General features: G+C 63.1%; 1 protein-coding gene across 1 annotated transcript; it reads left to right on the top strand.

Moving 5' to 3' along the window:
- Window positions 1–734: 734 nt before the first annotated feature.
- On the top strand, window positions 735–27,683 carry PLCD3 (phospholipase C delta 3). Its single transcript, XM_029074654.1, has 16 exons — window positions 735–1,071; window positions 12,351–12,512; window positions 12,717–12,945; window positions 14,346–14,475; window positions 18,482–18,707; window positions 20,291–20,492; window positions 20,640–20,784; window positions 21,620–21,772; window positions 21,909–22,046; window positions 22,164–22,275; window positions 22,345–22,407; window positions 22,543–22,659; window positions 24,029–24,195; window positions 26,861–26,996; window positions 27,135–27,284; window positions 27,500–27,683. Exons 1-16 carry the CDS (start codon window positions 969–971, stop codon window positions 27,586–27,588), a joined length of 2,322 nt encoding a protein of 773 aa, XP_028930487.1. The 5' UTR covers window positions 735–968; the 3' UTR covers window positions 27,589–27,683.
- Window positions 27,684–27,821: the final 138 nt, after the last annotated feature.

Here is a 27,821-nt window from a genome sequence, read left to right as displayed (position 1 = left end):
GCCCAGACACGTACTGTCCATTCCAAGCGCTTCGTAGAGTGCTCTGCACACAGTAAGCGCTCAATAAATACTATCGAATGAACGAATGAAGTGACCTGCCCGAGGTCACAGAGCTGAGAAGCGGATGTGGCAGCCTCCCGGGCCCGGGGCCCAGGGGCAGGAGGCAGAGAGGCTCGCCCTCGGGGGTCCTGTCCGGGCCGGGCACAGGCCGGGCACTGCTTGGCACCGGGGTGCGGCCCGGGAGACCCCGCCCCCCGCCCCCCCGGGACCTCCTCCTCCTCCTCCTCCTGCTCCCCCTGCTCCCCCTGCTCCTCCTTCTGCTTCCCCTGCTCCTGCTCCTCCTCCTGCTCCTGCTCCTCCTCCCGCTGCTCCTGCTCCTCCTCCTTCTGCTTCTCCTGCTCCTGCTCCCCCTGCTCCTGCTCCTGCTCCTCCTCCCGCTGCTCCTGCTCCTCCTCCTCCTGCTCCTCCTTCTTCTTCTCCTGCTCCTGCTCCCCCTGCTCCTTCCTCCTCCGCTGCTCCTCCTCCTGCTCCCCCTGCTCCTCCTCCCGCTGCTCCTGCTCCTCCTCCTCCTGCTCCTCCTCCTTCTTCTCCTGCTCCTGCTCCCCCTGCTCCTTCCTCCTCCGCTCCTCCTCCTCCTGCTCCTCCTCCTGCTCCTGTTCCTGCTCTTGCTCCTCTCGCTCCTCCTCCCGCTCCCCCTGCTCCCCCTGCTCCCCCTCCTTCTGCTTCTCCTCCTGCTCCTGCACCTCCTGCTCCTCCCTGCTCCTTCCTCTCTCCTCCCCATTCCCGGCGCCGCTAAGTTTCTCCCCGGATTTGGGAGTGGATCCGGGGCCGGGTCGAGCGGCTCCCCTGCCTCCCTCATCTCCCTCCCCCCCTCCATCGGCCGGCCGGCCGGACAGAGGGCCAGAGGGCCAGAGGGCCAGAGGGCCAGAGGGCCAGAGGGCCAGAGGCTCCCGGCTCGGACCCTGACCATGCTGTGCGGCCGCGGCTGGAGGGGTCAGTCGGAGCGGCCCCCTTGCCCGGCTCCGGACGGTGCCCCCCGGCTGCCCGGCCTCCGGGCGCTGAAGAAGATGGGTCAGTACCGGGGACGGAGCCCGGGGGGGGGGGGGGGGACGGGAGGGAAAAGGGGGACCCGGGGTCCCAGAAGGGGGGGGACCGGGGCGGACCCTCGGGGCCGGGGAAGCGGCGGGGAGCGGGAGGATGGGCCGGGGGAGGGGGCGAGGGGGGAGGCCCAGCCCGGCACCCCCCACCTCCAGCTGGAGGGGGCCCAGGAGCCTGCCTCCGGCCCCCTCCATCCGGGGAATAATGACAATAATAGCGGTGGTATCCTTTCGGCGCTTACTCCGTGCCAGGCACTGTACTGAGCGCCGGGGCGGGTCCAAGCAGATCGGGTGGGACACCGTCCCTGTCCCTCGCGGGGCTCCCAGTCGCAATCGCTCAATCAATACGATCGACTGACCCCCCCCCCCTTCTGCTTTCGACGGTAAGGTGGATCCAGGATGGAGGGTTGGGAGAGAGGTTGGGGGGATGGGGATCCCCAGAGGGGAGGTTCCAGGGAAGAGGGTTCGGGAGGGGTGACTTCAGGGGCACCGGCGAGCAGGCCGGAGGCCGGAACCCCTGGGTCCCGCCCTGAGTCTCGGGGTTCCTGGAGCCCGCCTGGTCCCGACCGGATGTGGGGAGTCCCCCGTCCAACGCTTTGAGATCCATCCCTCCCTGGCAGCGGCGTGGTGTAGTAGAAAGGGCCTGGGAGCCAGAGGTCGCGGGTTCTAATCCCAGCTCCGCCACTTGTCGTCTGGGTGACTTTGGCCCAGTCCCTTCGCCTCTCCGGGCCTCAGTGACCTCACCTGTAAAATGGGGATGAAGACCGGGAGCCCCCGGTGGGACAACCTGAATACCTTGTATCTACCCCAGCGCTTGGCACCTAGTAAGTAAGTGCTTAACAAATTCCATTATTATTATTATTACCAAGCGCTGGGGAGAGGACGGTATAACCATGTAACAGACACATCCCCTACCCACGAGGAGCTTACGGTCTCGGTAGCCCAGGAAGGGGTCCCAGAGGGGGTCCCAGAGGGGGTCCCAGGGGTTGGGGCTCTGAGCTCCCCCTCCCAGATCCGCTTGTCAAAAAGGAGGCTCTGTCCCCACAGTTCCGGGACTGGAGCTGACGGAGGTGGGGTGGCCCAGACAATTAATCGGTGGAATTTATTGAGCACTTATTGTGTACAGAGCACTTTCCTAGGTGCTTGGGAAGGCACCTCGTTGGTAGACTCTAGTTGCTACTGAATTGTGTTTTCCAAGCGCTTGATACAGCGATCTGCACGCAGTGAGCGCTCAATAAATACCACCGAGAGAACGACTGACTGACTGAATGCGATCCCCGTAGCCTCAAGGAGCTCAGAGTCTAGAGGGGCAGCCTGGCACAGCGGATAGAGCCAGGGCCCTGGGAGTCGGGCGGACGTGGGTTCTAATCCCGGCTCCGCCACTCGTCTGCTGCGTGACCTTGGGCGGGTCACTTCGTTTCTCTGTGCCTCGGTGACCTCATTTGTCAAATGGGGATTGAGACTGTCAGCCCCACGTGGGACAGGGACCGGGTCCAGCCCCATCCGCTTGTATCCGCCCCAGCGCTTAGTACAGCGCTTGGCACGGAGCTGAGTGTTTAACGGACATCGTTGTCATTAACGATAATAACGAAGAACGTTATTATGGGCAGGGAACGCGTCCCCTCGCTCTGCCGTACCGTACCCTCCCAAACGCTCGGGACGGCGCTCTGCACGTGGTAAGCACTCAATAAATACCGTTGATTGATCGATGAATTGATTGAGACAGATAGTTTTAAAAACTCACAGATGAGGGAGATGGAGTAGAAGGCTGTGGGCATAAATGCCCTGGGGCTGGGGTGAGTATCGAAGTTCTTAAAGGGGTCAGGGTCAAGTGAATAAGTGACGCGGGGGGGAGGGTCAAGCAAGTAGTGGGGGCGGCCGTTTGTCCGGCCTGCCCTGCCGCCTGCCCCCAACGTTTTCCCCAGCGCGCACGTGGTAATCCTGGCGCGTGTCGTCAGGCCCGTCTACTTACTGCGCTAAGCACTGGGGTAGGTACGAGATAATCAGGTCAGACGCGGTCCCTGTTCCACACGGGACTCACAGTCTAGAGACAGCGCGAGTCGGGGAAGGAGGCCCCGGCTCGGGAGTCGGAGGTCGTGGGTTCTAATCCCGGCTCCGCCAGCTGTGTGACTTGGGGCAAGTCACTTGACCTCTCGGTGCCTCAGTGACCTCATCTGGAAAGTGGGGATTGAGACTGCGAGCCCCACGTGGGACAACCTGATGACCTTGTATCTGCCCGAGAGCTTAGAACGGCGCTTGGCGTAGAGTAAGCATTTAACTAATACCATTATTATCATTGTAGAGCACAGGCCCAGGAGTCAGAGAACCTGGGTTCTAATCCCGGCTCCGCCACTCGTCTGCTCGCGGGACAGGTCACTTCACTTCTCTGGGCCTCAGTTACCTTGTCTGTAAAATGGGGATTAAGACCGTGAGCCCTACGTGGGACAATCGACCGTGTCCAACCCGATGATCTCGTACTTGCCTCAGTGCTTAATAAGTGCCTGGCGCACAGTAAGCACTTAAGGAGTGCCATTGAAAAAGAAATTTAAAAAGAGGGAGGGAGAGCAGGGATCCGATCCCCATTTTACAGATGAGGAAACTGTGGTCCAGTAAGGTTCAGTGAGTCGGCCGAGATCCCGCAGCAAGCGAGTGGAACCTCCAGAATTAGAACCCGGGTCCGCCCGACTCCCGACCTCCTGCTCTCTCCACCGGGCCGCATCCCAAATCCCGGACCGAGCTCCGGCTCGGGCAGGGCACGGGTGCCGAGGTTGTTGGCCAGGGAGGTCGACCAGAGGGGCCCAGAGGGTGGGACCCAAGTGTCCTGCCTCCCCTCGTGGCAGACGGGCGCATCGGGTGGTGCCAGGGGCTCAGCCATAGGTAGAGCCAGGCGGAGTCGGGGAGTCCCACCCCGGCCCCAACCCTCAAGCCCCCCCACCCCCTGCCTCTTCCACCTCCTCCTCCTCCCCACCCTGAACAGCTAGAGTTTTGGGGGCCACCCCCAGGAGCAGCCTCCGCTCCCGGCGTCCCCCGGTCCCCCCGGCTGGTGCCAGGTCAGCAGGCAGAGCCGGGAGCGGCGTGCGCCCGCTGGTGTGCTGAGTGGGCAGACTCCCGCCCTGCCCTGGCCCGCCATTCCCCTCCCTCCCTGTCCCTCCGTCCGTACGTCACGACCCTCATCCCCTGGTCAAAGGGCTCCAGAGGCTTGGGCAGCGGGGGCCTGGGCAGGCGATGCCCCCACCGGCCTGGTTCCAGTCCTGTGAGTCCCCTCGCGGCTGCCCACCGGGGCCGGGCTCGGAGGGACTTCTTTCCCCTCCCTCTTCTCCCCTTCCCCCGGGCCCGTCGACAACTCAGTTCCAGGGGCGGGGGGGGGGGGGCGGGAGAAAGGTCTGGGGCCCGGCTATGCAGCCTCCTCGAACCCCAATTTTCTCGGGCCGGGTGGGGATGGACGCTGTTGAGTCTCCTGTGGCCCCTCTCTGAGAAACAGGAATCGGGTCCAGCCCCGGGGGCACTATCTGCCCTCCAGGGGCTCAGAGGGAAGGATGACATTGAGGCTGAGGGGTCAGCAGGCCTTGGACCCCCCCACCCCCCCCAGTTCTACCAGGGCAAAATCCAGGCAGAACAGAGGAGGGAAGGGGAGGGGAAGGGAGGGGAAGGCAAGCCAGGACAGGATGGGGCAGGGCGGGCAGGCAGGCCGGGCCCTTCTTTCCCGGGATTGTGAGGCTGAGAAGGGACAGGGGATGCCTGAGTTTGGACTCCAACAACGGGCTGAAGTCACACACAGGCCAGGGCCAGAGCAAGGGGCCAGTCTTGGGGGCAGGGGGGACGGTGCGGTATGTGTGTGTGTACGTGTCTCCACGGTGGTGAGGGGGAGGATGCGGAGATTTCAGAACGGCTGGGCCCTGGGAGTGGGAGAGGCCCCACGGCCCCCCGAGTCGGTGGCGGGCAGCAGGCGGTGGGCGGCGAGGGCCCTCCCCTCCACCCCAGGTATCCTCTGACCTATGCCCGTCATTATCCCGGATGCGTCACCGGGAGCCGGCCGGCCTGTTGTCCACCGAGGGAATGGAGGCGCACTCCTGTGTGCCAACCTCCTGCGTGGTTCACATTCCTCGTGAGGCTGCCAACACACACACACACACTCACACACACCCTCCCCTCACAAACAAATCTACACCCCCAGCCACTCCCACCCTTTCCCCGGTTCCAACACACACACACACACACACACCCCGGTTCCAACACACACAGGCACACCCGCCCCCGCCCAGCCCATCCTCGTGCTCTGAGTGACCCCCGACCGTGACCTTCCGCAGGTGTGGGGAGGGGGAACGGGGAAGGGCAGGTCCCGGTGTCCAGCACATTCCTCCCCGGGTCCCGTGGGCTCAAGGCCGAGATCGGGGCGGGGGCCGGGCGCCAGGGCCGAGATTGGGGCCGAGGCCGGCAGTGACGGCTGGCGGAGATAAGCGGGTCCCTCCGCCTCCGTGGTTACATAAGGGCCCGGGCTGCGGTCACTCTAAATATAGTTCAGCGGCAGGGGCCGGGCCGGGGGCTGGGGCTGCGACGGGGAGATGGAGGGGGGACGGGACGGGACCCTGAGTTCCGAGGTCGGGGCAGGAACTGGGCAGGGGCTGGGGCTCGGCCCGGGGCAGGGACAGGAATGAGGAGGAAACCAGAATCGGGAAACCAGAATCCTTGGTTCCACGCAGGTGCATTTATGAGGAGGGAGGGTAGACGTTTCTATTGTGTCTGGGGGCGTGGGGAGAAATAACAACAATAATAATAATAATAGTAACGATGATGATATTTAAGGGCTCACTATGTGTCAAGTACCGTTCTAATTGCCGGGGTAGATACAAGCTATTCGAATTGGGCATAGTCTCTGAACCACACGGAGCTCCTGGTCGTAATCCCCGTTTTATAGATGAGGAGACTGAGGCGCAGAGAGAAATTAAGTGACTTGCCCAAGGTCACACCGCAGACAAGTAGTGGAGGCGGCATTAGAACCCACATCCTTCTGACTCCCAGGCCCGTGCACGTGCCTCCTAAACCCAAGAGATGTGTTGGGGGGGGGGGGGGGAATGTCTGTTGTATTGTCAAGTGCTTAGTATAGTGCTTTGCACCAAGTGCTCAATAAATACGATTATTAATAATAAGACTGTACTCTCGCAAGTACTAAGTACAGCGATTTGCACACAGTAAGCGCTCACTAAATACGATCGAATGAAAGCGCTAGAGGAGGGAGGGTTGGCAAGGGGTGTCCTGGAGTCTGATCCTTAGGCTTCGAGCTACTGGCTCCTGTCCCAGGGTGAGGGATGGGGGAGGGGCCGGGGCGTCTCAGAGGGGAACGAGAGCTCCCGGGGGGGGGGGGGGGCTGCAGGTGGTGCCAGGGCACGGGGCACCGGGCAGGGAACGGGACAGGACCATTGCCCGCTCGCGGGAGTCAGAGCCCTCCTCTGGAGCTGTGGCCCCTTAAGCTGCTGGCCATCGGATGGAAAAGACTTTGGTTACAGCGGGAGAGATTTAGGTCAGATATCAGAGTGGACTTCCCGATGTCGAGGTCGCTGAGGTCGAGGGGCCCAGAGCGTCCATGGCACCACGCTCTCTCTCGCTTAAAAGGGAAGCAGCGTGGCTTAGTGGAAAGAACCCGGGCTTGGGAGTCAGAGGACACGGGTTCTAATCCCGGCTCTATCACTTGTCTGCTGTATGACTTGGACAGGCCGCTTAACTTCTCTGTACCTCAGTGACCTCATCTATAAAATGGGAATTAAAACTGTGAGCCCCACGCGGGACAACCTGCTCACCTTGTATCCAACTCAGCGCTTAGAACAGTGCTCGGCACATAGTAGGCACTTGACGAATACCATAATTATTATTATTATTATTAAAATCCGTCGTCTAAGAAGAGGAGCGGCCAATCCGCCAATCGTACTCTTTGAGCACTTACGACGTGCAGAGCACTGGACTAAGCGATCGGGACAGTACGGTATTACGGAGTCGGTAGACACGTTCCCCGCCCACAGTGAGCTTACACTCTAGAGGGGCCATCGTGCCTGGAGACAGGGGAATGGATTTGGGGATTAACTGTGAGCCTCACGCGGGACAACCTGATGACCCTGTATCTCCCCCAGCGCTTAGAACAGTGCTCTGCACATAGTAAGCGCTTAACAAATACCAACATTATTATTATTATTATTATTATTAATGACCTCTGATCCCAGGCTCCTGGAGTCTGGAGGCTTTCTCTCCCCCATCCTTGCTGGTCCTCGTCACAGAGAGGCTGTGACCTCCTGCCCCAGAGTCCCTGCTCAGCCCCGGCAGTGGGTGGTAGGGAAGCCCTCCTGGAGGGGCAACCTCCGTCCACTTAATTAGTCAGTCAGTCGTATTGATAAGCACCTGCTCTGTGCAGAACTCTGTACTGAGCGCTTGGGGGAGTATAATAAAGGTAGTTGTCCCTTTCCTCAAAGAGGTTCCCGTCTAGTGGGGAATCAGTCAATCAGTAGTACTGATAAGCGCCTACTACGTGCAGAGGTCTGTACTAGGTGCTCGAAAAGAGGATAGAGTTGGCAGACGTTATTTATTATTATTATTATGGTATTTGTTAAGCACTTACTACATACAGTGCTCTGCACACAGTAAGGGCCCAATAAATACAATTGAATGAATGCATATTCATTCATTCATTAGTATTTATTGAGCGCTTACTATTTGCAGAGCACCGGACTAAGCGCTTGGAATGGACAATTCGGCAACAGATAGAGACAATCCCTGCCCACTGACGGGCTCACGGTCTAATCGGGGGAAACAGACAAAAACAACAGCAATAAATAGAGTCAAGGGGACGGACATCTCATTAACGAGATAAATAGGGTAATAAAAATATATACAAATGAGCGGACGAGCACAGTGCCGAGCACTGTTCTAAACATTGGGGTAGATACAAGGTAATCAGGTTGGACACAGTCCCTGTCTCCCATGGGGCTCACAGTCTTAATCCCCATTTAACAGATGAGGGAACTGAGGCCCAGAGAATAATGATAATAATAATAATAATGTCGGTATATGTTAAGCGCTTACTATGTGCAGAGCACTGTTCTAAGCGCTGAGGGAGATACAGGGTCATCAGGATGTCCCACGTGAGGCTCCCAGTCTTCATCCCCATTTGACAGATGAGGTCACTGAGGCACGGAGAAGTGAAGTGACTTGCCCACGGTCACCCAGCTGCCAAGGGGCAGAGCCGGGATTCAAACCCGTGGCCTCCGACTCCCAAGCCCGGGCTCTTGCCACTGAGCCATGAAGCGACTTGCCCAAGGTCACCCAGCAGACAGGCGGCGGAGCCGGAATTAGAACCCACATCCTCTGACTCCCAAGCCAGTTCTCTTACCACCAGACTTCCCTATGATCCCTGCCCGCAGGGAGTATCCAGTGTAGCGGGGGAGACATAAATTACAGAGAGGAGGAAGCACCCTAATCCCCAACCCCACCCTCCCGCCATGTCCATGGGGTAGACCCGGGCTCTGTCGTCCTCACGTCCCCGAGCCCCCACGGGCCGAACTGGGGCGCCCGGTTGGCAGGGGTAGGGCCTGGCAGAGGAGAAGTGGCCTGGCCTAGTGGGTAGAGTCAGAAGGACCTGGGTTCTAATTCCGGTTCTGCCACTCGTCTGCCGCGTGACGTTGGGCGAGCCAGTTCACTTCTCCGGGCCCCAGTTCTCTCATCTTTAAAATGGAGATGAAGGCCGGGAGCCCTACGTAGGACGAAAGACTACGGCCGACCTGATTATCCGGTATCTACCCCAGCGCTTAGTACAGTGCCTGGCACAGAGTAAGCATTTAACAAATGCCAAAGCGATTATTTATTAAGGCTCTAACACCTGCCAGGCGGGGCAGGGTCGGGACAGGAACGAGGAAGAGGAAGATGAGGCGGTGGGCGGTTTTCCCCGGGCAGCCCGGGTGGCCTTGCCTATCTGGCTCCGAGGACACGGAGTCACAACCCCAACCCGGCTCCTCCCGCGTTAATGTTCGCCTTCCTCCTCACCCCCGGGGGCAGGGCAGGTGCGGGAATGTCCGCCCTCCCCGGGGAAACTGAGCATCCAGAGTTGGGGAGGCCCTTCCGGGGCACGGGGGATAGGAGCCAGGAGTCCTGGCTCCAGGCCGGGCTGCCCGCCCCCGCTGCCGCGAATGGATAGTGAGGGGCCGCGCCAGAGGCGGCAGGAAAAGATCGGGGAGACTCCTGAACCGTCACGATACCGGGGACCTTGACTTGTGGAGGCTGGGGAAGAGCGGGGGGGGGGGGGGGCCCTGGAGCAAGTTCCGGGGGGAAAGCAGGCTTCGCCGGTCCTGTCGTCTGCAGAAAAACAGTTTGGATGAAGTAGCCAGTGACTCACTTGGTTTCCCATTAGTCACCACATGGGCCTTCCCTCCCCTTCTCTTCCTCATCCTGCCCCCTCCTCCATCTCCCCTCCCCTCCGTTTCCCTCCGTCCCCCTCTCCTCAGAGCGTTGGAGAACGGAGGTTTCTAGGGAGGTTGGAAGAAGGTGTGGTGTTCTGCTCCCCTCTCCCCCGGGCCCCCCGCCCAACTACCCCCAGACCCCCTTTCCCACTGGGTTGGAGCCCCCAGCTAGAGGGAGGGAGAACAAGCGGGCCCAGCTGGGTGCCCCTGGGTGCGTAATCGGGGGTTCGTCCGAAGGGGCGGGGAGATGGGCCTTCTCTGGGGGGCAAGACCGACATTCCAGCCCAGGATAGAGGAGACTGGGTGGGCGCAGAAGAGCTGCCCTCCACTGCCGACGACGGCTTCGCCCCCGTGCCGGTCCCGGGCCGGGGGCACGGCGCGGGGGGCGGGGCGGGCACCGGAGGACGGGGCCCGAGGCCCAGCCGAGTCCAGGATCGGGGCCAGAGGCCTCGAGCCGCGATCCGATCTGATCGGAAAGGAGGGCCGACCCGGCCGGGTGGGGCGGAGGACCGGGGCGGCCGCTTAACCCCTTCCCCCTCTGTGTGGCGACCGGGCCCCCCTCCGACGCCCACCGGGCCTGGCGTCCCCGGGGCACTGAGCGAGGGGGGCCTTCTCGGGTCCCGAGGCTCGGGCTAAATTGAGGCCAGGCTGGACGAGGGCCCAGGGGTCACCAGTGCCCGCCCCGGCCCTCGGGGTCCGAGCCGGGCTCCTCGCCTCTCCTCGGAAAGGCTTCGGTTGCAGCCGGAGAGATTTAGGTCAGATGAGAGAGTGGACTTCCGGGTGTTCGGGTTGCTGGGGCTGGGGCGCCTCGGGAGACCCCGGCCTTCTCCTCCCTTTGAAAGTTTAGGGTCCAGCCAACCGGGCCAAGGGATCGGGGGTGGGCGAGCGGGACGGCGGAAGCAGGGGGGTGGATGGGAAGACTTCCAGCTTCCTTGGACTTTGTCTCTCCCTCCTCTCCCACCAAGGGGAGAGAGGAGAGTTTTGGAGGCAGAGAAGCTCTTCCGGATCCCTTCTATGCGAGCCTGGACCACGGTGGTGGGCCGGAGGGGCTGCGGGGGGGGGGGGGGGGGGGGGGGGGGGGGGGGGGGTGAGGGGGGGGGGGGGGGGGGGGGGGGGGGGGGGGGGGGGGGGGGGGGGGGGGGGGGGGGGGGGGGGGGGTTAGTAGCTCAGAAAATTCCCCTGAAGCGATCGAGGACTCGATCCGGGAGCCTCAAGGGCTGTCGTCCCCCGAGGAGAGACCTGCGGGGCCTCCGAGCCAGAAGGACCTGGATTCGAATCCTGGTTCCTCTTCTTGCCTGCCGGATGACCTCGGATAGGTCAGTTTACTTCTCTGGGCCTCAGTTCCTTCATCTGTAAAACGGGGATTAAGACTATTGAGCCCCATGTGGGACATGGAGGGTGTCTAACCCGATGATCTTGTACCACCCCAGGGTCTAGTACAGTGCTGGCAGTGTAGTGAGCGTTTTGGCAGATTTGCATAAAAGAAAAAAAAGGCAGCACGAAGCAGCATGACACAGTGGATAGAGCCCGGGCCTGGGAGTCAGAAGGTCACGGGTTCTGGTCCCGGCTCCACTGCTCGTCTGCCGCGTCACCTTGGACAAGTCACTTCGCTTCTCTGGGCCTCGGTGACCTCATCTGTGAAACAGGGATTAGGATTGTGAGCCCCCGTGGGGACAACCCGATTACCTTGCCTCTACCCCACCACTTAGAACAGCGCTCGTCACGTAGTGATTGCTTAACAAATACCAATATTATTATCATCACGACCCTCCAGGCGTGGCTTAGGGGAAAGAGCCCAGGCTTGGGAGTCAGGGGTCGTGGGTTCTAATCCCGGCTCCGCCACCTGTCAGCTGTGTGAACTTGGGCAAGTCATTTCACTTCTCTGGGCCTCAGTTACCTCATCTGTAAAATGGGGCTGAAGACGGGGAGCCCCACGTGGGGACTCAATTACCTTGTATCTACCGCAGGGCTTAGAGCAGTGCTTGGCACATAATAAGTGCTTAACAAATCCCACAGTTACTACTATCAACCCTGACTCTGCCGCTTGTCTCCTCCGTGACCTCGGGCGAGTCACTTCACTTCTTTGTGCCTCGGTTTCCTCATCTATAAAATGATGGTGAGCCCCACGTAGGACGTGGACTGTGGCCGACCCGATCGGCTTGTAATCTATCCCAGCACTTGATATAGTGCCCGGCACATAGTAAGTACTTAACAAGTACCGTCAAAAAAGAAACGGGAGCATCTAACGAGTATTATCATCACGGACACGGAAGGAGAAGACCTGGGCTGGGAGCCGGAGCAGTGTGGCCCAGCGGATAGAGCCCGGGCCTAGGAGTCAGGAGGACCTGGGTTCCAGTCCTGGCTCCGCCACTCGTCTGCTGTGTGACCTCAGGCAAATCACTTCCCCTTAGACGCTCAGCTCGTCGGTGGGCAGGGGTTGTCACTTTCTATATTGTCGTGTTGTAACTTTCCCAAGTGTTTAGTATAGTGTGGTGCACAGAGTAAAGCGCTTAATAAATGAAGACTGGAATGAAGCTTCTCTGGGCCCGTAAAATGGGGATCATGACTGAGAGCCCCATGTGAGACACGGACGCTGTCCGACCCGATTAGCTTGTCTCTTCCTCAGCGCTTAGGACGGTGCCTGGCACATAGTAAGCGCTTCACAAGTGCCACCCCCCAAAAAAAGAGAGGTGACAGAGGATGAGGGATGGGGCCGGGTGGCGTTGGCGGCAGCGGGAGGCAGGGGTGGGCAGGCCAAGGTGGGCGAGAGGGCCGCGGGGGGGAGGGGGCTCCACGGTGTGCCTTGCCGTGCCAGGCTTGACGGAGGATGAAGACGTGAAGGCCATGTTGCGGGGCTCCCTGCTCTGCAAGATCCGGTCACGCAGCTGGCGGAAGCAGCGGCTCTTCCGGCTGCAGGAGGACGGGATGACCGTGTGGTTCCAGAGACGCTTCCAGCACGCCCCCTCCCAGCATGTCTGTGAGTGCCCCAGCCCCCCGACCCTACCCCTGCCCCCTGCCAGGATGCCCCCGCCCACCCGCAAGGGCTCCTCCCCCCGGCCCCCGCCCGGCCCTCCGGCCCGCGGCGCCCTCTCCGGCCCGGAGGGCCCTGCCGGGGCCTAGTGCGGGCTCCGGGGCCCGGGTCCCGGGGGTCCCTAACCCTCCGCCTCTGCCCCCCCCACAGTCTCCGTGCTGCACATCGAGGGCGTGCGCGAGGGCCACCAGTCGGAGGGTCTGCGGCGCTTCGGCGGCCCCTTCCCCCCGGCCCAGTGTCTGACCATCACCTTCAAGGGCAAACGCAAGAACCTGGACCTGGCGGCCCCCAGCCCCGAGGAGGCCCAGCGCTGGGTCCGCGGCCTCACCAAGCTCATGGCACGCGTGGAGGCGATGAGCCAGAGCGAGAAACTCGACCAATATCCTGCGGGGAGCAATCAGAATGACGACGATGGTGTCGGTTACGCGCTCACTACGTACCGCGACCCGTTCTAAGCGCTGGGGTAGAGACGAAGCCGTCGGGTTGTCCCACGAGGGGCCGGCAGTCTTCATCCCCATTTTACAGGTGAGGTGACCGAGGCGCCGAGGAAGCGAAGCGACTCGTCCGAGGTCGCGCGGCAGACGGGCGGCAGAGCCGGGATTGGAATCCACGACCTCCGACTCCCAGGCCGGGGCTCTCGCCACTAGGCCGCGCGGTGGCAGGGGCGGGCGGCGGACACTGGGAGGGGGCGAGAGAGTGGGCAGGGAGACTCGGGAGGGGGTGGCGTAGGATCGGAGATACTGGAGAGGAGGATCGTGGGCCAATGGATAGAGCCCGGGCCCGGGGGTCGGCGGGCCTTGGGTTCTAATCCCGGCTCCGCCGCTTGTCAGCTGTGTGACCTTGGACGAGTCGCTTCGCTTCTCTGGGCCTCAGTGACCTCGTTTGGAAAATGGGGATTGAGACTGGGAGCCCCAGGAGGGACGGGGACCGTGTTCAGACCCATTTGCCCGTATCCGCCTCTGCGCTTAGGACAGTGCCCGGCACGTAGCGAGTGCTTAACAGATACCATTAAAAAAAAAAAAAGAGTGGGGGGGGGAACGGGGGAGGAGGAATGAAAAGGGACATGGCGGCGGGGGGCGGGGGGGGCCCAGGCAGGGGACACTGGAGGTTAGGGACCCGCGACTACCGACTCCGTTCTCCGGCGCCGCATCGGCCGATCAAATCTGTCGAGCGCTTACGGTGTGCAGGGCACTGTACTAAGCACCGGGGAGAGTAACGTTGGTATCTGTTAAGCGCCTACTACGTGCAGAGCACCGTTCTAAGCGCTGGGGCCGATACGGGGTCGTCAGGTGGTCCCACGTGAGGCTCACAGTTGATCCCCATTTTACAGATGAGGGAACTGAGGCCCAGAGAAGTGAAGCGACTCGCCCACAGTCACGCAGCGGACAAGTGGAGCCACGCTGGGAAGCAGCGCGGCTCAGCGGAAAGAGCCCGGGCTTGGGAGTCGGAGGTCATGGGTTCGAAGCCCGGCTCTGCCGCATGACGGCCGTGGGACCGTGGGCGAGTCGCTTCACTTCTCCGGGCCTCGGTTCCCTCCTCCGTAAAACGGGGATGAAGGCCGTGAGCCTCACGCGGGACGACCCGATGACCCCGTACCTCCCCCAGCGCTTAGAACGGCGCTCGGCACATTGTAGGCGCGTAACAGATACCAACGTTACTATACCGCAAGAGGAGTTGGTAGACGGGCCGCTCGCCCACCGTGCGTCTCCGGTGCCGAGGGATCGAGGGGGGGGGTAGGGGCTCCTCCCCCACCTCGTGTTCTCCTGAACTCTCGCTCACCTGGATCCACGATTACCTGCGCCGGGCCGACACGGACCAGGACAACCAAATGACCTTCAAGGAGATCAAGGGCATGTTGCGGATGGTCAACGTGGACATGAATGACATGTACGCCTACCGCCTTTTTAAGGTACCCGCGTCCCGTCGGGCGGGCCGTCTTCCCCCTCGGCCCCCCACCGTCCCCGGGGGCCAACCCGGGTGGTGCGGAGAGCCCCCCCGAGACGCCCCCCCCCCCCCACCCCCGGGGGCTTCAACATCTGGACCCCCTCCCCCTCCGCTCGCCGCCCAGGGTGAGGTCAAGGGGCAGAGGCAGGAGGCGGTGGTCGAGCCCAGGCCCGGGAGTCGGAAGGTCGTGGGTTCTAATCCCCGCTCCGCCACCCGTCGGCGGCGCGACCCCGGGCAGGTCACTTCTCTGGGCCTCGGCTGGGAAGCAGCGTGGCTCAGCGGCAAGAGCCCGGGCTCAGGAGTCGGGGGTCGTGGGTCCTAATCCCGGCCCCGCCACCCGTCGGCGGCGTGACCTCGGGCAAGTCACTTCACTTCTCTGGGCCTCAGTTTACTTCATCTGTCAACTGGGGATGAAGACCGGGAGCGTCACGGGGGACGACCCGATGACCCCGTATCCACCCCAGGGCTTAGAACAGTGCTCGGCACGTAGTGAGCGCTTAACAGGTACCAACACTATTATTATTACTCCCTCATCCGAAAAATGGGGATCGAGGCCGTGAGCGCCCCGTGGGACGGGGACTGGGTCCAACCCCATTTGCTTGTATCCACCCCGGCGCTTAGGACAGTGCCTGGCACGTAGGAAGCGCTTAACCGATGCCATAATTATTATCATTATCGCCAGCAGCCAGGAGGACCCCGACCAACCGGCGGGGGTGGGGGGCTTCCCTCGTGTCCCCCACCCTCAGCCCCACCCGCACTCATTGGCACCCCCCGACTTGGGCGTGCATGCCCTTGGTCCAGTGCTCTGCACACAGTAGGCGCTCAGTAAATACCGTTGAGTGTCTGGAGGGCGGGAGGGGTCCGCCTGCGACCCCCCCCCCCCAAATTCGGGATGGAGAGGCGGGGTCGGCGGGGGGCGGTAATGGGGAAGGATGGCATCGCTCAGTCCCGGGGGGAGCTCAACTGTTGCAGGAAAAGCAGCTCCGGGGAGGGGCAGGAGGGGAGAGGCGGGTGTCCGCCCGGCCCGGCCCCTGGCGGGACTCACCAACGGAAATCACAGGAATGTGCCAAAGTTCCAGGAGGAAAGTTTGGCCGCTCCGGCAGCCCGAGCTCAGAGCCCGGACCGCCCGATCTAGCCCGGCTCTGACACTCGTCAGCCGGGTGACCGTGGGCAAGTCACTTCTCTGGGCCTCAGTGACCTCGTCTGCAAAATGGGGATGAAGACCGGGAGCCTCACGTGGGACAGCCCGATGACCCCGGATCTCCCCCGGCGCTTAGAACGGTGCTCTGCACCGAGTAAGCGCTGAACAAATACCAACATTATTAATCCAGACCCCTAAATCCCGGATCCGGAGCTCAGAATCCCGGATTTGAAGTCCGGGATCCCGGATCCGGAGCTCAGGATAATAAGAACGTTGGTATTTGTTAAGCGCTTACTAGGTGCAGAGCACCGTTCTAAGCGCCGGGGGAGATACGGGGTCATCGGGTCGTCCCTCGTGGGGCTCCCGGTCTTCATCCCCCTTTTCCAGATGAGGGAACTGAGGCCCAGAGAAGTGAAGTGACTTGCCCAAAGTCACACAGCTGACAGGTGGCAGAGCCCGGGATTCGAACCCATGACCTCCGACTCCCAAGCCCGGGCTCTTTCCACCGAGCCACGCTGCTTTCCCTATCCCGGATCCAGAGCCCCAAATCCCGGATCTGAAGCTCAGAATCCCAGATCCGGAGCCCCGAGTTCAGAATCATTCACTCAAAATAATATTAATTCTGGTACTTGTGAAGCACTTACTGTGTGCCGGGCACTGTACTAAGCGCCGGGGTGGCTGCAAACAAATCGGGTTGGGCACGGTCCATGTTCCCCATGGGGCTCCCAGGAAGCAGCATGGCACAGTGAATTAGAGCACTGGCCTGGGAGTCAGGAGGTCACGGGTTCTAATCCTGGGTCAACCACCTGTCTGCTGGGTGACCTTGGGCAAGTCGCTTCACTTCTCTGTTCCTCAATCACCTCGTATGCAAAATAGAGATTGAGACTGTAAACCCTATGTGGGACTGGGACTGTGTCCAACCCCATTATCCTGTATAACAATAATAATGTGTGCCGAGCACTGTTCTAAGCGCTGGGGTGGGGTGGGGGTGGGGGGATACGAGGCGATCAGGTTGTTCCCCGTGGGGCTCACAGTCCTAGTCCCCATTTTACAGATGAGGTCGCTGAGGCACAGAGAAGCAAAGTGACTTGCCCCAAGTCACACAGCTGACAAGTGGCGGAGCCGGGATTAGAACCCATGACCTCTGCCTCCCAAGCGCGGGCTCTTCCCACTCCGCCGTGCCATCTGAACACTCAGTACAGTGCCTGGCACATAGTAAGCGCTTAACCAATACCATAATTATCATTACTATTATCATCATCAAATACCACTGTTACTATTACAGCGTACGGCAGAGCCGATCCAAATTGCTCATATCCATCTGAACCCTCAGTACAGTGCCCGGCACATACTCAGCGCTTAACCAATACCATAATTATCATTACTATCACCATCATCAAATATCACTGTCGTCATTCCGGCGTCCGGCACAACCAGTCCGAATCTGCTCGTATCCATCTGAACACTCGGTACGGTGCCTGGCACGTAGTAAGCGCTTAACGGACACCACGATGGCGATGACTAGTATCCTAATCAAATACCAGGGTGGCTCAGCGGCAAGAGCCCGGGCTTGGGAGGCAGAGGTCATGGGTTCTAATCCCGGCTCCGCCACTTGTCAGCTGTGTGACTTTGACATGAGAAGCAGCGTGGCTCAGTGGAAAGAGCACGGGCTTTGGAGTCAGGGCTCATGAGTTCGAATCCCAGCTCTGCCACTCGTCGGCTGTGTGACCGTGGGCGAGTCACTTCACTTCTCTGTGCCTCAGTTCCCTCATCTGTAAAATGGGGATGAAGACCGTGAGCCCCACGTGGGACGACCTGATTCCCCTACGTCTACCCCAGCGCTTAGAACGGTGCTCGGCACATAGTAAGCGCTTAAAAGATGCCAACATTATTATTATTATTATTACTTTGGGCAAGTCGCTTCACTTCTCTGGGCCTCAGTGACCTCATCTGGAAAATGGGGATGAGGACTGGGAGCCCCACGTGGGACGACCTGATCACCTTGGAACAGTGCTTTGCACATAGTAAGCGCTTAACAGATACCATGATTATTATGATTATTATCATTCATTCATTCAACAGTGTCTGTTGAGCGCTTACTATGTGCAGAGCACGGTACTAAGCGCTTGGAATGGACAGATCGGGAACAGATAGAGACAGTCTCTCCGTTTTCTACTATTCTATGATTTCTATTACAACAACACTACGTGCAGAGCACCGTTCTAAGCGCCGAGGGAGATACGGGGTCATCGGGTCGTCCCCCGTGAGGCTCCCAGTCTTCATCCCCATTTTGCAGATGAGGTCACTGAGGCCCAGAGAAGTGAAGCGACTCGCCCACGGTCACACAGCTGACAAGTGACAAGCGAGAAGCAGCGTGGCTCAGTGGAAGGAGCCCGGGCTTGGGACTCATAGGTCATGGGTTCGAATCCCAGCGCCGCCGCTTGTCAGCTGTGCGACCGTGGGCGAGTCACTTCACTTCTCCGGGCCCCAGTTCCCTCATCTGTAAAATGGGGACTGAGACCGTGCGCCTCACAGGGGACGACCCGATTCCCCCGTGTCTACCCCAGCGCTCGGAACAGTGCTCCGCACAGAGTGAGCGCTTAGCGAATACCGACCTTTTCTTTTCTAATTTTTTAAGTGGCAGAGCCGGGATACGAAGCCATGACCCCTGATTCCCAAGCCCGGGCTCTTCCCGCTGAGCCAGGCTGCTTCTCCAGCATAATATCTGTTAATAATATCTATCATTCCCCCCGGGTCCACTGCCCCCGCCGCGGCCCGCAGCCCTCGACGCCCCCCGGCCCCGGGCCCCTCTCTGATCCTCCCCGACAGGAGTGCGACCGCTCCGACAACGACCGTCTGGAGGAGCCGGAGATCGAGGAGTTCCTGACGCGGCTGATGAAGCGGCCGGAGCTGGAGGAAATCTTCGGCCGCTACTCCGGGGAGGACCGCGTGCTGTCGGCCGAAGAGCTGCGGGAGTTCCTGCGGGACCAGGGCGAGGAGGCCTCCCTGCTCCGCGCCCGCGGGCTCATCCGCACCTACGAGCTCAACGAGAAAGGTGGGAGGGGGTCCCGAGATACGGGGGTCATCGGGTCGGCCCGCGGGAGGCTCGCGGTTAATCCCCATTTTCCAGATGAGGTCACTGAGGCACAGAGAAGTGAAGCGACTCGCCCACGGTCACCCAGCCGATTCGAACCCGTGACCTCTGACTCCCACGCCCGGGCTCTTGCCGCTGAGCCACACGCCCTGTACTGAGCGCCGGGGTGGACACAGCCAACTGGAGCCAGAGCTGTCCCATGCGGGTCCCCATTTTACAGAAGTGGTCTCAATCCCCAGAGAGGTCCAGTCACTTGCCCGAGGTCACACAGCACACAGCGGGATTAGAACCCAAGACCTTCCGACTCCCAATCCTGTCCTCTATCCACTACGCTACCTTCCCCTCACCCCCTCCACCGCTGGGCTCCCGCGGATGATCATTCCCGGGGCGGATAGGAAGCATTCATTCATTCGGTGGTACTTATCGAGCGCTTACTATGCGCATTCATCGGAATTAATTCGATAGTATTTATTGAGCACTTACTATATGCAGAGCGCTGTACTGAGCGCTTGGAATGGACAATTCGGCGACAGAACTGCCTGCCGGGTGACCTCGGGCGAGTCGTTTCATTCAGTAGTATTTATTGAGCGCTTACTGTGTGCACTGTACTGAGCGCCTGGAATGGACAATTCGCCAACAGACAGAGACGATCCCTGCCCAGTGACGGGCTCACGGTCTAAATGGGCCGGGCTTACGGCGTGGCCCCAGGATCAGAGGACCCGGCTCTGCTACTTCATTCAATAGTATTTATCGAGCGCTTACAATGCGCAGGGCACTGCACTGAGCGCTTGGAATGAATTCAGTGGTATTTATCGAGCGCTTACCATGCGCAGGGCACTGCACTGAGCGCTTGGAATGAATTCAGTGGTATTTTTCGAGCGCTTACCATGCGCAGAGCACCGTACCGAGCGATTGGAATGGACAATTCGGCCAAGGAATTGCCCGCCGGGTGACCTCGGGCGAGTCGTTTCACTTCCCCGGGCCTTAGTTTCCCCCTCTCTAAGATGGGGATTCAGTACCTGTTCTCCCTCCCACGGAGAGTGCGAACCCCACGGGGCCCGGGTCCCCCCCCCCCCGCCCCGCCCCGTTTCGCATCTATCCCAGTGCTTAGCACAGAATCGGCCCTTCTGATCGCAGAGAGGCCGGGCTTTGGCGTCGGAGGCCATGAGTGCGAATCCCGGCTCTGCCCCTTGTCAGCTGAGCTGGGTGACTGTGGGCGAGTCACTTCTCTGGGCCCCAGTTCCCTCATCTGTAAAATAGGGATGAAGACTGGGAGCCCCACGGGGGACGACCTGCCTCCCCCGGGGTCTCCCCCAGCGCTTAGAACGGTGCCCTGCACGGGGTAAGCGCTTACCGAATACCAACATCGTCGGCACTTTGACGCCGTCCTCATCATCGCCGCCGAGAGGGGCCGTGTCCCCCAGCGCGGGGGGGGGGGGGGCGGAGCCGTCGGCCGGGGTCGGGGGGGGGGGGCCCGGGGGCGAGGGGAGGGCCGGGCCCCCCGCCCCCTTCTCAGGCCGCCGACCCTCCCGCCGGACCCCCAGCCAAGAAGCACGGACTGATGACGCCGGACGGCTTCACCATGTACCTGCTGTCGGCCGAGGGCGACATCCTGAACCGGGAGCACGTGCCCGTCTACCAGGACATGTCCCAGCCGCTGGCTCACTACTTCATCTCCTCCTCCCACAACACCTACCTGACCTACAGCCAGATCGGGGGGCCCAGCAGCACCGAGGCCTACGTCAGGTACGGGAGGGCCGGGCGCGGGCCGGGGGAGGGACTCGGAGGGGCCCGCGGTGGGGGGGGGGGGGGGGCGCGCGGGCGAGGGCGCGGGGCCGTCCCCGGGGGCCGGGGTGACGGCGGCGGTCCCGTCGCGCCCCGGCCCCGCGCCAGGGCGTTCGCTCAGGGCTGTCGCTGCGTGGAGCTGGACTGCTGGGAGGGACAGGGCGGAGAGCCGGTCGTCTACCACGGACACACGCTCACCTCCAAGATCCGCTTCCGGGACGTCGTCCGGGCCGTGCGCGACCACGCCTTCGCGGTGAGCCCCCCCGCCCTCTCCTCCGGCCTTCCCGGGGGACCCTCCGGACCCTCCCCTCCTTCCCCGACTCCGTGACCCACTTGGAATGTGAGCCCCACCCCCATTTCATTCATTCGATCGTATTCACCGAGCGCCTGCCGCGCACAGAGCACCGTACCGGGCGCGTCCATCGAGACCCCGTCGATCTCCATCTCCCCATCTCCCGTAGGGGAGCGGCGGGGCCCAGTGGAAAGAGCCCGGGCTTGGGAGTCGGAGGTCACGGGTTCGACCCCCGGCTCCGCCGCTTGTCGGCCGTGTGACCGGGGGCGGGTCGCTTCGCCTCCCTGGGCCTCGGTTCCCTCGTCTGGAAGATGGGCATTAACCGCGAGCCTCACGTGGGGCGGCCCCATGACCCCCGTATCTCCCCCCGGCGCTGAGAACGGCGCTCGGCACCTAGTGGGCGCTTAACGGATGCCGACATCGTCATCGTCGTCATCTTCGGATGAGAAGCGGCTCGGCCCCGTGGACGGCGCCCGGGAATCCCAGCTCCGCCACTCGGCTGCCGGGTGGCCTCGGGCGAGGCGCTTCGCTTCTCCGTGCCTCGGGGACCTCATCTGTAAAATGGGGGGTGGAGACCGCGAGCCCCTCGGGGGTCAGGGGCCCTGACCCGGTTCGCCTGCATCCGCCCCAGCGCTCGGTACGGCGACTGGCACGGGGTAGGCGTTGAACAGACGCCGTAACTATTACCGGGCCCCTGTAGCGATAGGCCCTTCGATACCTGGGGGACACTCGGGGACGCCCCCCCAGTGCCGCTCCTCGGTTTCAGAGCCCGCCCCCCTCTGCGCCCCCTCCCCAGGCCTCCCCGTACCCGGTCATCTTGTCCCTGGAGAACCACTGCGGACCGGAGCAGCAGGCGGCCATGGCCCGGCACCTCCGGACCATCCTCGGGGACATGTTGGTCACCGAGACCCCGGATGGGCGCGTGCCCGAGGAGCTGCCCTCCCCGGAGGTGCTGCCCGGCCCGGGGACGGGGTCCGGGTTCAGGGTGACGAGGGAGAAGATGCCACCTTGGGGTCGGGGAGGACCGGGCGTGGGGGCCCCGGGGGAGTGGGCGGCGGTGACCCCGTCCCCCCGTCCCCCCGCAGCGGCTGAAAGGCAAGGTCCTCATCAAGGCGAAGAAGCTGCCCGGGCCGCGGGCCGAGGAGGGTGCCGGCTTCGTGTCCGACGAGGACGAGGACGAGGACCAGGAGGGCGGGGCCGAGGCCTCCGGGCGGAGGAGGAGGGTGAGCCGGACGGGGCGGGGGCCGGCCGGGGGGGAGGGGTCGCCCCCCACAGCGGGGACCGCTCCCAGGCCCGGCTCACCACGGCCTCGACCCGTCCCCTCCTCCCCGGCCCCGCAGGCCAAGGCGACCCTCCAGATCGCCCCCGAGCTGTCCGACCTGGTGGTGTACTGCCGGGCCGCGCGCTTCCGCGGCCGGGCGCCCCGCCGGCTCCGGCCCCGCCCCGGCCCCCGGCCCCCGCCCCGGACGCCGCCCCGGACCCCGCCGCGGACGCCCCCCGGGACCCCGCCGCGGACCCGGGCCCGGGCCTGCCACGTCTGCTCCCTCAGCGAGCGCAAGGCCAGGAAGCTCATCAAGGAGGCCGGTAGGACACCCGCTCCGGGCCGCGGCGAGGCGACGCCCGGCGACCGCGGGGGTGACGGGGACGTCTGGGGTCCCGGGCCGGGCCTCACCGCCCCCCCCCCCCCGCGCCTCCGGCGCGGCCGTTCGGTCCTCGCAGGCAACGACCTCGTGCGTCACAACACCCGCCAGCTGAGCCGCGTCTACCCCCAGGGTTTCCGCATGAACTCGGCCAACTACAACCCACAGGAGATGTGGAACGGGGGCTGCCAGCTCGGTGAGGGGGGTCGGGCGTATCCGCGTGGGGTTGCGCGTGCGGAGGGAGGGCCGGCGGCTCGGCGGGCGACGGGCGAAGGATCCGGGCGGAGAACGTGGCCGCCACCTCTCCGATCGTCCTCTCCCAGGTGGTCGGTCCGGTGCCCTGCACGCAGCAGGCGCTCGATAGACGGGCTCGACTGGGGGATCCGGGAGGGCGGTCAGAGGGCGGAGAGGGAGGCTCTCCACCCGGTGAGCGAAGGCCTAGCGGGTTGGCGAGGGGAAGCTGGACCGCGAGCCCGTCGTCGTTGCCGAATCGTACCTCCCAAGCGCTCAGTCCAGTGCTCTGCGCACAGTAAGCGCTCGATAAATACGATGGGATGAACGAATGAAGCTAGCCGGTTGGCGAGGGGGGAGAGTGGGGCCGGAGACCGCGAGCTGGGGGAACTTAGAGTAGGGGGCTACTCCCGTGGGCCCCCCGCGACCGACGGGGAAGGGCTATCCTGTCCGTTCGTTCATCCAGTCGTATTTACTGAGCGCTTACCGTGTGCAGAGCACCGGACTGAGCGCTTGGGAGGAGCTGCCCCCCTCCCGCCCCTACCCAGGAGCCTCTCCTGCCCCGCCGTCCCGTCCGGCGCTCCGTCCCGGCTCCCGGGACCGGACCGTTGCCCCTCGGTACGGCTGGGTGAGCCGAGAGCCGGGGGGGGGCCCGGTCGGGCCCGGCCCCGGATTCCCAGCTCAGGGCCGACCCCGCATCGACTGGCGGTAGCGGGGCACGGCGCTTCCTGCCCAAGCGGGCGAGGCGAGCGTCTTCCGGGGATTAGTCCCGTGAGACCCCGGCTCTCGCTCGGGGCTGCCCAGGGATTCGTTCGATCGTATTTATCGAGCGCCTACTACGCGCAGAGCACCGTACTGAGCGCCTGGAATGGACAGTTCCGTTCCCTATCACCCTGTTCCCATCGCCCTGTTTATTCTGTGAACGAGACGTACGTCACCCTGATTCTATTTACTCGCTACTGTTTTAACGAGAGGCTCTTCCCCTCGATTCTACTGATCGCCGCCGTTCTCGTCCGCCCGTCTCCCCCGATGAGACCGTGAGTCCGTCAGAGGGCGGGGACCGTCTCTATCTGTTGCCGACCTGTCCATTCCAAGCGTTCAGTGCAGTGCTCCGCGCACAGCAGGCGCTCAATAAATACCGCTGAATGAACGAACGGTTCGGCAGCAGACAGGATCGTAATTCTCGGGGATGGAGACTGGGGTCCTTCTTCCGGGGCCCGTCCTCTTCCTCTCCATAAAGCGGAGAGCGGAGGGTGCCCCGGGGCCTCCCCTTCCTCCCCGCGGCCCTCGTCTGCTTCCCGCCACCTCCCGACCTCTGCCCCTCTCGTCCGCAGTGGCCCTTAACTTCCAGACCCCCGGCTACGAGATGGACCTCAACGCCGGGCGTTTCCTAGTGAACGGACGCTGCGGCTACGTCCTCAAGCCCGGCTTTCTGCGCTGCAGGGAGACGACCTTCGATCCCGAGCATCCCGGCCCCCCTCACACCACCCTCACGGTCGAGGTGGGCCGCTCGGGCAGGACCCCCCCCCCCCAGCCCCCCCCGCCCCGCCGACCGCGACGCGGACGGCAGGGCGGGACCCCCAGGGTGCCGGGCTCCCGCGGGGAGCCGCGGAGCCGGCGGGGGCCCCCGGGGTTCGGGCAAACCCGAGCGACGTCCCCCATCAACCGCTGGAATCGATCGGGCGCTTCTCGTGCGCGGGACACCGTACTAAGCGCCCGGGAGAGTACGATGCAAGAGAGTTGGTAGATTCCCGCCCACGAGGGATTTACAGTCAAGGGGAGGGAGTCCAACACAAAACACGTAGTACAGTGCTCCGCGCAGGGTAAGCGCTGAATAAATACGGAGCCAGCACAAGTTACAGCTAGGAGAGGGTAAAGGATTACGGGCATAAACTCCCTGGGATTGAGGGTGGGGCGAATATCAAGTGAGTAGGTTGAAGGAAGGAAGGGCGAGTAGGGGAAATCAGTTTAAGAGGGGCAGGTTTCCTGGAGGAGGTGTGATTTTTAGGCAGGCTCTGAAGGTGGGGAGGGGGATGGTGTGCGGGATATGCAGGAGGACGGAATTCCCAGGCTGCAGGGAGGATGATAATCCTGGTATCCGTCAAAGCGCTTACGGCGGGCGGAGCACCGTTCTAAGCGCCGGGGGTAGATGCGGGGTCATCAGGTGGTCCCACGGGAGGCTCACAGTTAATCCCCATTTGACCGATGCGGGGAACTGAGGCACAGAGAAGCGAAGCGACTCGCCCGCGGTCGCCCGGCTGACAAGCGGCGGAGGCGGCATTCGAACTCACGACCTCCGCCTCCCGAGCCCGGGCTCTTCCCGCTGAGCCACGCTGCTTCTCAGGGGTCAGCAGGGAGATGGGTGAGATTGAGGTACGGAGCACGTCGGTGTAAAATGAGCAGGTTAGGTTAGATCATCCAGGGAAGGACGGAGGGGGAGAACTGACCGAGAGCCTTAAAACCGACGATGCGTCGATGCCACAGGCGGTTTTCTGAGCGGGGCGGTGGGAACTAAACGTGATTTTGGAAGAATGATCCGAGCAGCAGAATGAAGTGCCGACCGGAGGAGGCGCAGGAGGCAGGAGGCGCGGGGAGGAGGCCGACGCAGCCGACGAGGCGGGACGGGCTAAGTCGGGAGAAGCGGCGTGGCTCGCTGGAAAGAGCCGGGGCTTGGGAGTCAGAGGTCACGGGTTCGAATCCCGGCTCCGCCGCTTGCCCGCTGTGTGCGACCTGGGGGCGAGCCACTTCTCTGGCCCTCAGCGACCTCATCCGTAAAACGGGGCTTAAAACCGTGAGCCCCACGTGGGCCGTCCCGATCAGCCAGTACCCCCCCCCCCAGCGCTTAGAACAGTGCTTCGCACAGAGTTAAGCGCTTAACAGACGCCACCGTTACCGTCAGCGCTTGGCTCGGCACGGTAACCGTCCGGAGTGGAAAGGCCGGACCGCGGCGACCCCGTGAGGCCGGAACCGACGGGATCCGGGGACGGACCGAATGGAGAAGTCAGATGAGTTGAGGGCAGCGCCGAGGTTAGCGGGCCGTGAGACGGGAAGGACGGTGGTGCTCGTCTCCAGTTACGGGGAAGTTGGGGAGTTCTGTTTCCAATAGGTTAGGTTCGAGGCGACAGTGGGACACCCAAGTAGAGATGACCCGAGGGGGAGGAAATGTGAGACCGCAGAGGAAAGAGGTCGGGATGCGGATCTGAGGATCGCCCCAGTGGAGCCGGGAAAGCCGAGGGAGCGAATGCGTTCTCTAAGGGAGCGGGTCAGCTGGAGAACGGAAGGGGAACCAGAACTACTGAGCCCTGAGGGATTCTCAGAGTTGGAGGGCGGGAGGCACAGGAGGAGCCCGCAGAAGCGACAGAGAAGGGACGGCCTGAGAGGTAGGAGGAAACCAGGAGAGGACACTGTCGGCGAAGCCAAGGTTAAATAATCGATCGTATTTATTGAGTGCTCACTGGGTGCGGCGCACCGTATCGCGCGCTTGGGAGAGTGCAGTAGAACGGAGTCCGCGGACAGGTCCCCTTCCCGCGCCGAGCTCACCGTCCGGAGGGAGACGGGCATCGAAGTGAATCACGGATAGGCACCCGAGTGCCGCGGGGCCGGGGGATAAAGGGTAGAAATCCGAGGGCGAGGGGGCTGCCGAAGGGAGAGGGAGTGGGCAAGACGAGGGTTTAACTGGGGAGGGCTCCTTGGAGGAGACGTTTCCGGAAGGGTGCGGACCACGAGCAGAAGCTGTTGTATTTAGCAAGGGGGTCATTAGGGACCCGGGGGCCCATTTCCACAGATCGAAGAGGGCGGAAGCCAGATGGCAAGGGGTTAGGGAGAGACCCGGAGAAGCAGAGGCTACAGGGAGAGACCGACGGCTCGGGTTTCGGAGAGGGACGGTCCGAGGTGGACGGGGTGATGGCCGGAGAGAGTTGGGGGGGGGGGGGGGGGCGAGGGAGGGTTGCCGTTGGGGGTCTTCTCGGGCCGGAGGAGACGCGGGCCCGTCTGAAAGCGGCGGGGAAGGGGCCCGGGGGGAGACGGCGGGGCCGGGGCCGGAGGAGAGGCGGAACCGGCCGGCCGACCCCTCCCGAGCCCGAGCCGCTGCAGAACCCCGGGCGGACGCCCACCCGGCCGCCTCGGGCGGCCGGGCCGGACCTGGGGACCTCCCCCGTCCCCCGCAGGTGCTGACCGCCCAACAGCTGCCCAAGCTGAACGCGGAGAAGCCCAACTCCATCGTCGACCCGCTGGTGAGGGTGGAGATCTACGGGGTGCCCGGGGACTGCGCCCGCCAGGAGACCGCCTACGTGCTCAACAACGGTACGGGCCGGCGGGCCCGGGGGGGGGGGGGCGGGGGGGTCGGCCACGGTGGGGCCCGGGGAGGCGGACCGGGGGGGGGGGGGGACGACACGGACCTTCGGGCCCGAGGCTGAGTGGGGAGGGTGCTGCCGGCCACAGGTTTCAACCCCCGCTGGGGGCAGCGGCTGCAGTTCCGGCTGAGGGCACCCGAGCTGGCCCTGGTGCGCTTTGTGGTGGAGGACTACGACGTCGCTTCCAGCAACGACTTCGTGGGCCAGTTCACCCTGCCCCTGGGCAGCCTGAAGCGAGGTGCGTGCGGGTGTCCTCCGGTGCGTAGAAGGGGCGGGAGGCGGAGGACGGGAGACGCGGCGGGAGGGGTCCGGGATCCCCTCCCCCTTCCTCGGGATCCGGGATGGGAGCCCGGCCTCGACGTCCCCGTCACCTCCCCGTCCCCACCTCGGCCCCGCTCCGCCCCAGCTCTCGCCCCCGACCGGACCTCCTCCTCTTCCCTCCCCCCCCGGCAGGTTACCGCCACATCCACCTGCTGTCCAAGGACGGGGCCTCCCTCTCTCCGGCCACCCTCTTCGTCCACGTCCGCATCCAGACCCCGTGAGGGCTCCGCCGCCTCCCCTCTCCCCTCCGCGGGCACCCGGGGGCCCCGCTGGCGGCCCCTTTCCGGGAGGACGCCGGATGTGACCGGGGGGGGGGGGGGGGGGCCCCCGGGGCGCTCGCTCGGCTGCCCCGTCCCTCCCCCTCGCTGACACAGACCGACGGACCGAGCGGCAGAAGGCATAAAGCAGAGTTCATTTTCACCGGCCGACCTCGACGGGTCCGCCCCGGCCCAGG

This window comes from Ornithorhynchus anatinus, chromosome 11, assembly GCF_004115215.2.
Source record: "Ornithorhynchus anatinus isolate Pmale09 chromosome 11, mOrnAna1.pri.v4, whole genome shotgun sequence".
NCBI lineage: Eukaryota > Metazoa > Chordata > Mammalia > Monotremata > Ornithorhynchidae > Ornithorhynchus > Ornithorhynchus anatinus.
The sequence above is the reverse complement of the archived record's forward strand: the minus strand, read 5'-3'. Positions and strand labels throughout refer to the sequence as shown.

What these genes read in the sequence shown, in the direction of transcription:
- PLCD3 (XM_029074654.1), top strand. Translation starts at nt 969, where the DNA reads ATGCTGTGCGGCCGCGGCTGGAGGGGTCAGTCGGAGCGGCCCCCTTGC. An exon ending in CCGGGCGCTGAAGAAGATGG is followed by an intron (nt 1,072 to 12,350) that starts GTCAGTACCGGG and finishes TTGCCGTGCCAG; the next exon opens with GCTTGACGGAGGATGAAGAC. An exon ending in AGGAGCTGCCCTCCCCGGAG is followed by an intron (nt 21,773 to 21,908) that starts GTGCTGCCCGGC and finishes GTCCCCCCGCAG; the next exon opens with CGGCTGAAAGGCAAGGTCCT.